Source organism: Cajanus cajan, chromosome 6 (genome assembly GCF_000230855.2).
Source record: "Cajanus cajan strain Asha chromosome 6, NIPB_CcT2T_4, whole genome shotgun sequence".
Taxonomy (NCBI): Eukaryota; Viridiplantae; Streptophyta; class Magnoliopsida; order Fabales; family Fabaceae; genus Cajanus; species Cajanus cajan.
Genome location: NC_138522.1, coordinates 37,468,839 through 37,481,683, shown reverse-complemented (window position 1 = coordinate 37,481,683; position 12,845 = coordinate 37,468,839). Strand labels below are relative to the sequence as shown.

The following is a 12,845-nucleotide window of genomic DNA, read 5'->3' as shown; positions in this document are numbered from 1 at the left end:
AACTTTATATGTTTTTAGTTATTTGTAAAATTTTGATTATAGTCTTTGAACAAATTTTTACTCCTTCAAATTTTATTAATTTTCAATTTTAGTCTTTAAATTTTTTCTTCGGTTAATAATTTGGTTCCTAATGTCAAAAACATTTGTTCATAGAAAAAATTATTTTCAGGACTAAAGTCAAATAAAATTTGTTCAAAAATTAAAAATAAAATTGAGTTGTTACTTACCAAATAAAATTTGTTTAGAGATTAAAAATAAAATATATTTAATCCAACTTTTTTTAATGTGAAATATTTTTTTTATAAAATAACTTTTCTTACCATATACATACTCGATAATTACATATGTGAGTTGTTACTCTAAATGTATTTTATATACAATGACAGCAAACTTAATATAAGAGTTTATTACTTTGAATATAACCTTATTTAACATCACTAAAATTATATTTTCCTATTTGGTTTTCTAATTTAAAATTTATTGAGATAAGAAAAAAATCAGAAAAAAATATTAAATCATAACCTTTTGATTAAATATTTAAAAATAAGCAAATACAATTTTGTTCCATTAGTTGAAGACTTGAAGGAACACAAATAAAATTACAAAATTACGTATATAGTATTAGTTGAAAAGAACTCAAGGTATTTTTTGTTAATCATTATACATTACATTAGACATCCTTAACAAAGAAGACAATTTTATGGGCATATATATTATCGATTCCTCGACGACTAGATTTATCAAGAGAAATATATTTTTTTTTTCACAGTCCTTTCATGCCATAAATTTGTAAATTAATTTTGAATTTCTCGAGTTGTTTACTTTTTATATTTATTTCATCGTATCATTATTATATTATTTTTATTTTCATTTTTTTTATACTTACACTCCCTGAAACAGTGCAAAAAATCAGAAAATCATTATTCTATTCAACATTTTCACTTTTTTAAACGAGCGAACATTTTTAATATATATATATATATATATATATATATATATATATATATATATATATATATATATACTTCTCTTTTATTCTATTATTAGTGTGTCGATGTTTTTTTAATACACCTCAGTCAGTGAAAGTAGTGAACGATTATTAAATTTTTTTAAAAAAAATTATATGTCAAAAGAGGTGATGTCTATGATGGAGAAGTTGGACAAGTGGTCCATGGATGGTGCATTTAAAATCACCATAGATATAATATTAAAAACAATGAATGGTTGAGATTGTGATTTAGTGAGAAGATATATTGTACACCTTCATACACTGGATAAAATTTCTGAATATTTTACTGAAATTTTTTTTTTTTAATTACCTATAAAAAAAAACACGTATTACGATGACTGACGCAGCAGCTGTCACTTCCAGAACGGGCCGTTCTGAAACCTGGACGGCCCGTTCTAGATGAAAAAATAACACAGGAATAATGCACCAGAACGGGCCGTTCTAGAAGAAAAAAAAACACGTGATAAACTACACCACAACGGGCCGTTCTGAAATCTGAACGGCCCGTTCCAGCTTTAAAAATAACATATGATTACTTAAACCAGAACGGGCCGTTCTGAATTCGGAACGGCCCGTTCTGGCTACATATTTGTTTTTTTTTTTTTCATTCTACTAAATCACATTTAAAATTTAAGTATAGTTTTTCAATTGAGCGAGATATGAAGCCCCTTCCTCAATGACATCAAACATCTTATGAATAAAGGCCAAAACTAGGCCTAATAAACTTAAAACCCAAAAAGTCTTATACTAAGGCCCATAATACAAGACCAAACAATATAAACTCCTATACTACCAAATATATGAGAAAGGTGGTCATCTATGTAAAGTCCAAGTAAAGAGAACCTTATGCCCATCAAACCCATTAGGCTCACTAAGCTCAAAAGCAATCAAAAGTCTAAAGGCCCATGAAGCCCAAAGCTAGGCCCAACAAGCTTAAAACCCAAAAAGTCTTATACTTAGGTCCATAATACAAGACCAAACAATATAAACTCTTATACTAAAGACCAAGTAAAGAGAACCTTAGGCCCACCAAACTCATTGGGCTCACTAAGCTCAGAAGCAGTCAAAAGCTCAAAGGCCTATGGAGCCCAAAACTAGGTCCAATAAGCTTAAAACCCAAAAAGTCATATACAAAGGCCCATAATACAAGACCAAACAATATAAACTCCTATACTGCCAAATATATGAGAAAGGTGGTCATCTATGTAAAGCCCAAGTAAAGAGAACCTTAGGCCCATTAAACCCATTGGGCTCATTAAGCTCAAAAGCAATTAAAAGTCCAAAGGCCCATGAAGCCCAAAACTAGGCCCAATAAGCTTAAAATCCAAAAAGTCTTATACTAAGGCTCATAATACAAGACCAAACAATATAAACTCCTATACTACCAAATATATGAGAAAGTGGTCATCTATGTAAAGTCCAAGTAAAGAGAACCTTATGCCCATCAAACCCATTAGGCTCACTAAGCTCAAAAGCAATCAAAAGTCTAAAGGCCCATGAAGCCCAAAGCTAGGCCCAACAAGCTTAAAACCCAAAAAGTCTTATACTTAGGTCCATAATACAAGACCAAACAATATAAACTCCTATACTAAAGACCAAGAAAAGAGAACCTTAGGCCCACCAAACTCATTGGGCTCACTAAGCTCATAAGCAATCAAAAGCTCAAAGGCCCATGAAGCCCAAAACTAGGTCCAATAAGCTTAAAACCCAAAAAGTCATATACTAAGGCCCATAATACAAGACCAAGCAATATAAACTCCTATACTACCAAATATATGAGAAAGGTAGTCATCTATGTAAAATCCAAGTAAAGAGAACTTTAGGCCCATCAAACCCATTGGGCTCACTAAGCTCAAAAGCAATTAAAAGTCCAAAGGCCCATGAAGCCCAAAACTAGGCCCAATAAGCTTAAAACCCAAAAAGTCTTATACTAAGGCCCATAATACAAGACCAAACAATATAAACTCCTATACTACCAAATATATGAGAAAGGTGGTCATCTATGTAAAGCCCAAGTAAAGAGAACCTTTGGCCCATCAAACCCATTGGACTCATTAAGCTCAAAAGCAATCAAAAGTCCAAAGGCCCATGAAGCCCAAAACTAGGCCCAATAAGCTTAAAATCCAAAAAGTCTTATACTAAGGCCCATAATACAGGACCAAACAATATAAACTCCTATACTACCAAATATATGAGAAAGGTGGTCATCTATATAAAGCCCAAGTAAAGAGAACCTTAGGCCCACCAAACCCATTGGGCTCACTAAGCTCAAAAGCAATCAAAAGTCCAAAGGCCCATGAAGCCCAAAACTAGGCTCAATAAGCATAAAACTCAAAAAGTCTTATACTAAGGCCCATAATACAAGACCAAACAATATAAACTCCTATACTGCCAAATATATGAGAAAGGTGGTCATCTATGTAAAGCCCAAGTAAAGATAACCTTTGGCCCACCAAACCCATTGGGCTCACTAACCTAGTTTTGTACTTCATGGACCTTTGGGCTTTTGTTTTGGTCTTGTATTATGGGCCTTAATATAAGACTTTTTGGGTTTTAAGCTTATTGGGCCTAGTTTTGGGCTTCATGGGCCTTTGGACTTTTGATTACTTCTGAGCTTAGTGAGCCTAATGGATTTGGTGGGCCTAAGGTTCTCTTTACTTGGGCTTTATATAGATGACCACCTTTCTCATATATTTGGTAGTATAGGAATTTATATTGTTTGGTCTTGTATTATGGGTCTTAGTATAAGACTTTTTGGATTTTAAGCTTATTGGGCCTAGTTTTGGGCTTTATGGGCCTTTGGGCTTTTGTTTACTTTTGAGCTTAGTGAGCCCAATGAGTTTGGTGGGCCTAAGGTTCTCTTTACTTGGGCTTTACATGGATGACCACCTTTCTCATATATTTGGTAGTATAGGAGTTTATAATGTTTGGTCTTGTATTATGGGCCTTAGTATAAGACTTTTTGGGTTTTAAGCTTATTGGGCCTAGTTTTGGGCTTCATGGGCCTTTGAGCTTTTGACTGCTTCTGAGCTTAGTGAGCCCAATGAGTTTGGTGGGCCTAAGGTTCTCTTTACTTGGTCTTTACATGGATGACCACCTTTCTCATATATTTGGTAGTATAGGAGTTTATAATGTTTGGTCTTGTATTATGGGCCTTAGTATAAGACTTTTTGGGTTTTAAGCTTATTGGGCCTAGTTTTGGGCTTTGTGGGCCTTTGGACTTTTGTTTACTTCTGAGCTTAGTGAGCCCAATGAGTTTGGTGGGCCTAAGGTTCTCTTTACTTGGTCTTTACATGGATGACCACCTTTCTCATATATTTGGTAGTATAGGAGTTTATAATGTTTGGTCTTGTATTATGGGCCTTAGTATAAGACTTTTTGGGTTTTAAGCTTATTGGGCCTAGTTTTGGGCTTTGTGGGCCTTTGGGCTTTTGTTTACTTCTGAGCTTAGTGAGCCCAATGGGTTTGGTGGGCCTAAGGTTCTCTTTACTTGGACTTTACATGGGTGACCGCCTTTCTCATATATTTGGTAGTATAGGAGTTTATAATGTTTGGTCTTGTATTATGAGCCTTAGTGGATGACCACTTTTCTTATATATTTGGTAGTACAAGAGTTTATATTGTTTGGTCTTGTATTATGGACTTTAGTATAAGATTTTTTGGGTTTAGGGCTTAGGGTGTAGATGTAATTTAGTAGAATGGAAAAAAAATATATTATTTTGCTTTAAAATATTCGTGTGACAAATTTGTAGTTAGAACGGGCCGTTCCGTTTTCAGAACGGCCCGTTCTGATTTAATTATTGATGTGTCATTTTTGAATTCGGAACGGGCCGTTCTGATGTTGGAACGAGCCGTTCCGTTTCATTCTTCATGTGTTTTTTTGTCATCTGGAACGGCCCGTTCTGGTCTAATATTTATGTGTTATTTATTCATTTGGAACGGCCCGTTCTGATTTCAGAACGGCCCGTTCCGAGTGTCAGTAGCAGCTGCGTCTGTTGTCACATGTTTTTTTGTGTGGGTAATTTAAAAAAAAAATCAATAAAAAAATCAAAAATTTAGATCCAGTGTGGTAAGGTGTATTATGGTCTACTAGTTTAGATGCATCTAAGAGTGAAAATTGATGATGCACCCATGGACCACTTGTGAAAGTGGTCCTGTAGATAATTCACCGTCAAAAGACCTTTTCAAACTTCATTAATTACTATTATACATATATATATATATATCATATATTCATATATCATATTTTCAGTTTGCATGGAAAGGCAAACGAGTTATGAAGGACAGCAACCAAACAGTCTCTGCTCTGCCTTGACTGTTTGGCAGAAGCAGGTAGCACCTTTTTTCCTCTCTTAACCCTACCCAATTTGACGTCCCAACGTTTCATCAACACATTCACCCTCTTCCTCATTTGCCACGTGGATAAGCTGACGTGGGACAATCAAACTTTCCTACATCCCCGTCCGGTCACATACCTTAACGTCACAGCCCTCACACAAAACGCCAAATAACGAAGCATCGTTCCGAATCAACGACTCCCATTGCAGCTGTGATCACAACATCTACCCGCCCTCGTCAAGTTAGCATCTTCCTCTCCTTTCAGTTTTCGGCAATTAAAAGATATCGTAAATTGTGTTTTCCAACTGCCAAAGCAAAATTCCGTTGTTTTTTCCGATTGCTCCTCCTTTACTTGCGTTCTAACTCCCCGCAAAATATCCACCTCGATTTTCCCGTAAAACGAAGAAAATGTTGAACGCAGGTTTGAACTCTCTCTCCTAAATTTTCCTTCCATGCTTTCTGTGAGTCATTGCCATCGTTCTTTGTTTCTTATTGCTGCTGCAATTTCCGTTTCGTCGAATGGCGTATTTCCTTAAACCGTATGCATATACTCGAGGTCTAGGGTTTTGGCCTGGTTTTCCTCTCCTTTTCTCCTATCTTAAACGCCACAACAAAATGTAGTGTTTCATTATAAATCGTCGGTGAATTGCGACTTTGCTATTTCTGAATGGACCGTTATTAACTTGGATTGAGAATCGATGATTGTTGCTGAATTCCTTGTCGGTTAAATGCATTTTGTCAATGAAATGTGAAAAGAAAGGTTGCTTATAGAGTAGTCTTATGCGTTAATCTTCGAATTTTTTTAACGTTGCTTTGCTGGAGTATGTACTTGATTATCGCTTCGTTGCTTATGTCATAAACTGCATTGCAATTATGTGTTATGAAACATAGGAGAGAGGGGGAGGAAGTGGACTAAAATATGGTTGTAGTCTTAGAAAAAATAAGTATTACTATTATCATACTTTATAATTTGATGTATTTCATCTAGTACTCTTAGCAGTTGTGAATATTAAGTTACTTAACTTTGAGAAATAAGTGGACATGTTGTTTAACCTATGTACTGGACATGGCATTCTATATGTTACTCTGAAATCTCTTTGCACTACTTCTGCTTCTAATGATGGTGCCATCTTGTATTTTTGTTTCATAATGTAGCAGCAATGTTGTAATTGGACGTATTAAGATAATTGACGTAATGTAACCATTTTGGATTTGGGGATGATCAACAATATTATGACTAAGTCTTGCAACTAAAATATTTTAAATTGAAAGAGTTTGCTAGTTGGTCTCTCTTGACGTTCTTTTCTTTTTGATATTATTGGACACAAGTTACTGATACTTATGGGTCCAATCTGTTATGATCCACTTCCATCAAGATACAAATTTAGCATAAGATTGTTGTTGCTATTGGGCACTCTTGGTGGACCTGCTTCTGCTTGTGCTCTATGATCATTGTCTAGCTGAAGGTAATTGATATGTTGTGGCCAGCTAATACTTAGGGGATTGCTGTACTTTAGTTAGTAAATATGCTTTAATGTTTTGCAGTTGTTTTGTGACAGTAATTTCTATAATTATAAAAAATGGCATGCCGGCTGAGTTCTCTGGTGGTTGACTTTTTATATCCCTCTATCAAACAAACTATGGCACTCTATAATTTTTCAAATAGTTGGGATTTTGGGTTATTGATATCTTGATGTGTACAAATTGAATAAAGCTTCAGATTTTGGTTTTTCTGGTGCAAATGCACCTAATAGAGCTGTGTGAATTTCTGGTATTTTTATGTTTCTAAGATTTAGCATTATTAAATCTTCTGTCATAGTACTGTGGCTGTGCTTCTTACTAGTTGAACTACCTGTACTTGCTTTGAAAGAGAATTAGGAGCTTCTTTTTTAATACATGTATATGTGTTATTTCTTAAGTAATCTGATTGTAAATGCAGGATAATGTCCAATCTCAATCTGGAATTTTCTGCATATATCGAATGCAAATTCATTGTTAGTTGTTGGCGGACTATGATAGTTCTACAGGTTGCATGTTGAATTTGAAGAATGGCTTTTGTAACAGGAGGGTAGTTTTCTTGTGTATACTATATCTTATAAGGTAAAGGGTACTGTTGCCATACAGAAAGGACAGAAGGAAGGAAAGTAATACACAATAGAAGGCTTTATGGAGTGGACACCCTTCACATTGTCTGAGACTCTGAAATATAGTAAAACATAGAATTGATCAAATCAAGGGAAGACCTTTTGTTACAACAAATTCTAAGTTTCTGGTGTATGGGTTTGGTGGATATTCTATGTTGTTCCTTATTTCTTTTTACACTGGTTGAGTCCACTAGCAGATCAGGGATTATGTGGTCCCTAAACGGTGGTCTGGAGTCTACCGGGACTATCAGCTGGACAGTCTTTAGTTCAAGTGCATTTGTACTTGTAGCTCTCATCCTCTCCACATATCTAATATTTGAGCATTTATCTGCCTATAATCAGCCTGAGGTTTGTTTCCTTATGCTCCTTTACTTTTGGATCTTATCTTTACTATTTATGTAATGCCTTGCTTCCCATTTCTTACTGCTTCTTATAACTATTTCAACTGACTTGGTCATTTTCTCCTCTGTATTACATTTTGCTTTCCTTTTATATTATTTTCTAAATATTTTTTTCTTTTAATTCAGGAGCAGAAGTTTTTGATTGGTCTCATTTTAATGGTTCCTGTTTATTCCTTGGAATCGGTAAGGGATGCTAAGTAAATGAACATAATATCTGCTCTCTTTAAATAGCATCATTCACTTGGGTTCATTAATTCATCATGGTGAAAACCAATGTTATTTATTTATTTATTTTTTTGGTATGGAGTTAAGTAATTTTCCTCAAGCAAATCTTTAATTTTGGCTAAACTTTTTGTTGATATCACATTGGATATGTTGAAACTTACTAATGCATGCTGTTTGGTTAGGTTTTCAGCTTCACTACTATTTACTTGAAGGACTAATTGTACATTTTGATCATTAAAGAATTTATGTGAGTGTCTTTCACAGTCAGACTACAATACTATTTTTCTCTTCATTTTCATCTTTATAAGTTTCTTTCTTTTTCTTTTTAAAAATATTCCATTTTCTAATAGTGACCTACTGATATTTATGATATCTCGTGGATAATTGACACTGAAAAGAAAAACTGCCACCTTCTTACATATATCATATCATACTCAGATTTTGTTCTTGTTTAACTGAGAATATAATTTCAGAAAAGCTTGTGTTATTTTCGAGGAAGGACCATCTATAGTAACTAGTAAGTTGCAACAAACATTAGAATTAATGTTGCCTGCTTTGTGTATATAATCCTGCCTTGGGAGTTTTTCTGTTTGGTTTCTTTTTAACATAATTTTAGTAGTAAATTACTTTGTTTGGTCCTTATTATAAGGCACAATTTAGAAGATAATAGTGATCTTTCTTATAAGGCACTTCACAATTACTATAAAGTATTAATTTTATTTTTCATCTTTTGCCCATATTAAAGATTGTGAAAATGTGTTTCTTGTTGTTGAATAATGAGAAGAAAATTGGAGAAAAAAATGTTCTCTCTCATCTCTTGAACTTTTGATTGTCATTTATCAATTTTATTAGTATCGGTATATAAGTTTTGATATGGAATAATAATATTCACCTCTTCCATGACAATTTAATGATAAGTAAGAAGCTTCCATGACAATTTAATGATAAGTAAGAAGCTTCCATGACAATTTAATGATAAGTAAAAAATTTAAAATTAGTACATCATGATTTTGTTTTATAAAACCAATAAAATTAACTAAAATAACTATTTATATTGAATTTTGTAATTGTGTTATAAGTTTCTTATAATAAGGACTGGAGTGAGTAAAGAATTCTGATGCTTTTATGATGCAGTTTTTGTCACTATTGGATTCCAGTGCAGCATTTAACTGTGAAGTTATTCGGGACTGCTACGAGGCTTTTGCATTATATTGCTTTGAAAGATACTTGATAGCTTGCTTAGGTATGTCATACAGATTTTGTACCTACATGATTTTCATCAGTTGTTTCCTTTATTCATGTATATGTATATATATTTTCCAGAAATACAAAAGTGTAATGATTGAGATATTTTAAGAGATTTTCCTCCCCATTCTTCTCTATTCTGAAGTCTAATTCAAAAAATCAAAATCTATTAAATCTTTTTGAGGCTTGAATGTTTTGATTAAAAGATGTCATACATCTTTGCAACTTCTGAATTATGTTGGATTTGTCATGTCCTTTTAAACAAAAATGTTTATGGATGATTCACTTGCTTGTAGGTGGTGAGGACAAAACAATTCAATTTATGGAAAGTATGAGCCTAACAGACTCCAGCACTCCTCTCCTAAAAGAATCATATGCGTATGGAGTTGTAGAGCATCCATTTCCCTTAAATTGCTTCTTAAGAGACTGGTATCTTGGCCCTGACTTCTATCAATCTGTAAAAATTGGCATCGTACAATATGTATGTTTGATTTTGGTAAATTGTGCTTTTGTTCCACCCCTTTTCTCTCTTTTTGAGAAAGAAGAATCAATGTCTTTTTCTTCTTGTTGACTAAATTCTACATTTCAGATGATAGTGAAAATGATCTGTGCATTGCTGGCAATGATCCTCCAGTCTTTTGGAGTTTATGGAGAGGGGAAGTTTGAATGGAAATATGGGTAAGATTATATTGGCTTGTGTCAATGATATGCATACCATAATTCATTAATATACAATCACAATTTCAACTACAAAGATTATTCTCGATCATAGATAAAATTTCTTGTTTCATTGGGAGTAGAATACAATTGAAAAGATGTGCATTGATTATTTTATTATCTACTATCTATTCCTTCTCATTTATTTTTTAAGAATGAGGCGTATTTTTATGACCCTTGTTGAAGCCCAATTCTCCTATGTGCTTGCAGGTATCCGTACTTGGCATGCATTCTTAATTTTAGTCAGACATGGGCCCTGTATTGCCTAGTACAGTTCTATTCTGTCATTAAAGATAAATTGGAGCCAATCAAACCATTGGCAAAATTTCTAACTTTTAAGTCAATCGTCTTCCTAACATGGTGGCAAGGTTTGGCTGTTGCATTTCTTTTTTCCATGGGAGCATTTAAAGGGTCATTAGCTCAAGAGCTGAAAACACGAATACAAGACTATATTATCTGCATTGAAGTATGGTATTCTTGCTTTTTATAATTTTAATTGTCATTTCTAATATTGCAGTACTAAATTATCTAAATTTCAAGGAGTACTAATGTATGAAATCATCTGCATGCAAGTATACTAAAGAACACTTAAACTTTTATCATCATGTATAATTAACGCATGAAAGCCTAAAATGTAACAGGATCTTATCACAGAGATGGATACAAGAAATTGGGGGTATTTTTCAGCCAATAGGATGTATGAGGTGGACTATTGATTATCTGTATCATATATGAAATCATATGAAGTTACAAAAAGTTGAATGTGTTATATCAATAGCCTCGTGTCCATTTAAAGTGGTCAATATTAGTTCTGTTCACATTCATCTATATACTCCTTACCATAGTGTTTGGTTGGAGGGGTATGGAGGAGAGGGGAGAGGTTGTTTTAAATTTGTCTTGTTTGGTTTAAGTTTTAAGAGGAGGAGGCTAGCAAACTCACTCCTAACCTAATTTTAACTCCCCTCTAATATTGGAGAATTTGGAGAGGAAGGTATGGATTTTAAAACATTTGTAGTATAATGTCTAAAATATTCTTATGTTTTTAAATTTAAAATTATAAGGATATAAAAGTAAATTGATTTTTAAAATCTCTTCCCCTTTATGAGCTAAATAAGAAAAGAGTTACCTTCCTTTTCTTCATCTCAACCAAACAAAATTTCAAACTCCTTCCCTCCTCTCAATTAGAATCTCTCTCCTCCTCTCCTCCCCTCTGAACCAAACAAACCCTACATGTGTGCACGTGTGCACATTAATGATGGCCTAGAGCACTAGACTTCAACTGTTGTGAGTTCTGGGGAGGCACATACATAGATGAAGACTCAATCCAATAGGACTTCGGTAGTATGAAATGCTCATTCTGGTATCTATATATGAAATATTAGGTACTACTGTGTTTATAAATAGATCAATGACTGCTTTGCTTTAAAACCGAGAGAGGTACTCGTTTTAATTTTAAGCTTTGTCAGTCAGCTGTTATATGTGTTGCATGTTAAGCCAGGTTTCTTCTTTATTAAATATGTAATTTGATGATGCTGTTTAAGCTTAAAATTTTAGGAGTGTCATCAGCTTGGAAAACTTTTCAATCATTTGTATAGTTCTTGGTTGGCATTTTTTAATTTGATTCTCCATCTTAAAATTTGTTAACAGATGGGCGTTGCTGCTGTTGTGCACCTTTATGTCTTTCCTGCAGTACCTTACAAAAGAGGAGAAAGGTGTGTCCGTAACGTGGCAGTGATGGCAGACTATGCATCACTAGGGACACCTCCTGATCCTTTTGAGGTTCAAGATTCTGAGCGCTCAACTAGAATGCGGTTGGGTCGGCCTGACCAGGGACAGAGGCGTATGAAATTTACCCATAATGTTCGTGACGTGGTCTTGGGAAGTGGTGAAATCGTGAGATATTAAACACTTGAACGTTTGAAACCTTTGAATTTTCTTGAGTTATCTCTTTGTCAAACTCACCTGTGTTATTTCTACTGTCTTGTTTCAGATTGTTGACGACATGAAATTTACAGTTTCACATGTGGTAGAACCTGTTGAAAGGGGTATTGCAAAGATAAACAAAACCTTCCATGAGATATCAGAAAATGTGAAACGCCATGAAGAGGAGCGGAGGAGAAGCACCAAGGCCAAGGATGACAGTTACGTGGTTCCCCTACGTTCATGGAGAACAGAATTTTCTGATGTTCATGACAGACTTGTGGAAGGAAGTGTCAGTGATAGTGGTTTGCCCAGCAGAAAGAGTCAAAATATTCAATCCAAAGCGTCAGCATCCAGGATGAGAAGATAGTAGTTTTATAGTTGAACAACGTAAAGTTTGCACATACAAAATAGAAAAATCTGATAGATTTTTACGTCAAATTGTAACTCAAAAGGACATAATCTGGTGAGCATTTTAAAAATTTGTATAAATATCTTGTGCCAGTTTCAGTCTTTTTTTTTTTTTTTTTTTTGGTCCAATCGCTCCAACCTAATGAAAGAGGTACTAGCATGTGGAGGGCTGATAACAATTTTCATGCGCAAAAACCTGGTAGTAATTTGTTGTAGGGAAGGAAGACTGACATTTTCAAGCTGAAAAAAAGGATAATGATAAAGGACTACTAAGGTATGGACCATGTTATGCCGTTGAGGGATGTAACATGCATTATTTAAACACCATACTGATTAAAATACTAATTATAGCATATTCTTAAATGTGAGTGTGTTTCATATTTTTCATTTGATAGGTAGTTTTATCATTATTTAATATTTATTTATGTATTTTTA

At 34.0% G+C, this 12,845-nt stretch overlaps 1 protein-coding gene across 4 annotated transcripts; it reads left to right on the top strand.

Annotated features, from left to right (window-relative positions):
* The first annotated feature begins 5,327 nt into the window (after window positions 1-5,327).
* On the top strand, window positions 5,328-12,503 carry LOC109791436 (organic solute transporter ostalpha protein (DUF300)). Of its 4 annotated transcripts, XM_083077008.1 has the most exons (10): window positions 5,328-5,768; window positions 6,677-6,813; window positions 7,287-7,839; window positions 8,019-8,075; window positions 9,252-9,360; window positions 9,659-9,858; window positions 9,952-10,040; window positions 10,290-10,545; window positions 11,727-11,972; window positions 12,070-12,503. In XM_083077008.1, the coding sequence occupies exons 3-10, from the start codon at window positions 7,624-7,626 to the stop codon at window positions 12,367-12,369; spliced, it is 1,473 nt and encodes a 490-aa protein (XP_082933134.1). In that variant the 5' UTR covers window positions 5,328-5,768; window positions 6,677-6,813; window positions 7,287-7,623; the 3' UTR covers window positions 12,370-12,503. The 4 variants fall into 4 exon arrangements, with proteins under 4 accessions (XP_082933134.1, XP_020206324.2, XP_020206326.2 ...); XM_020350735.3 differs by lacking the exon at window positions 6,677-6,813; XM_020350737.3 differs by lacking the exon at window positions 6,677-6,813 and having other exon boundaries at window positions 5,336-5,768; window positions 9,659-9,843.
* Window positions 12,504-12,845: the final 342 nt, after the last annotated feature.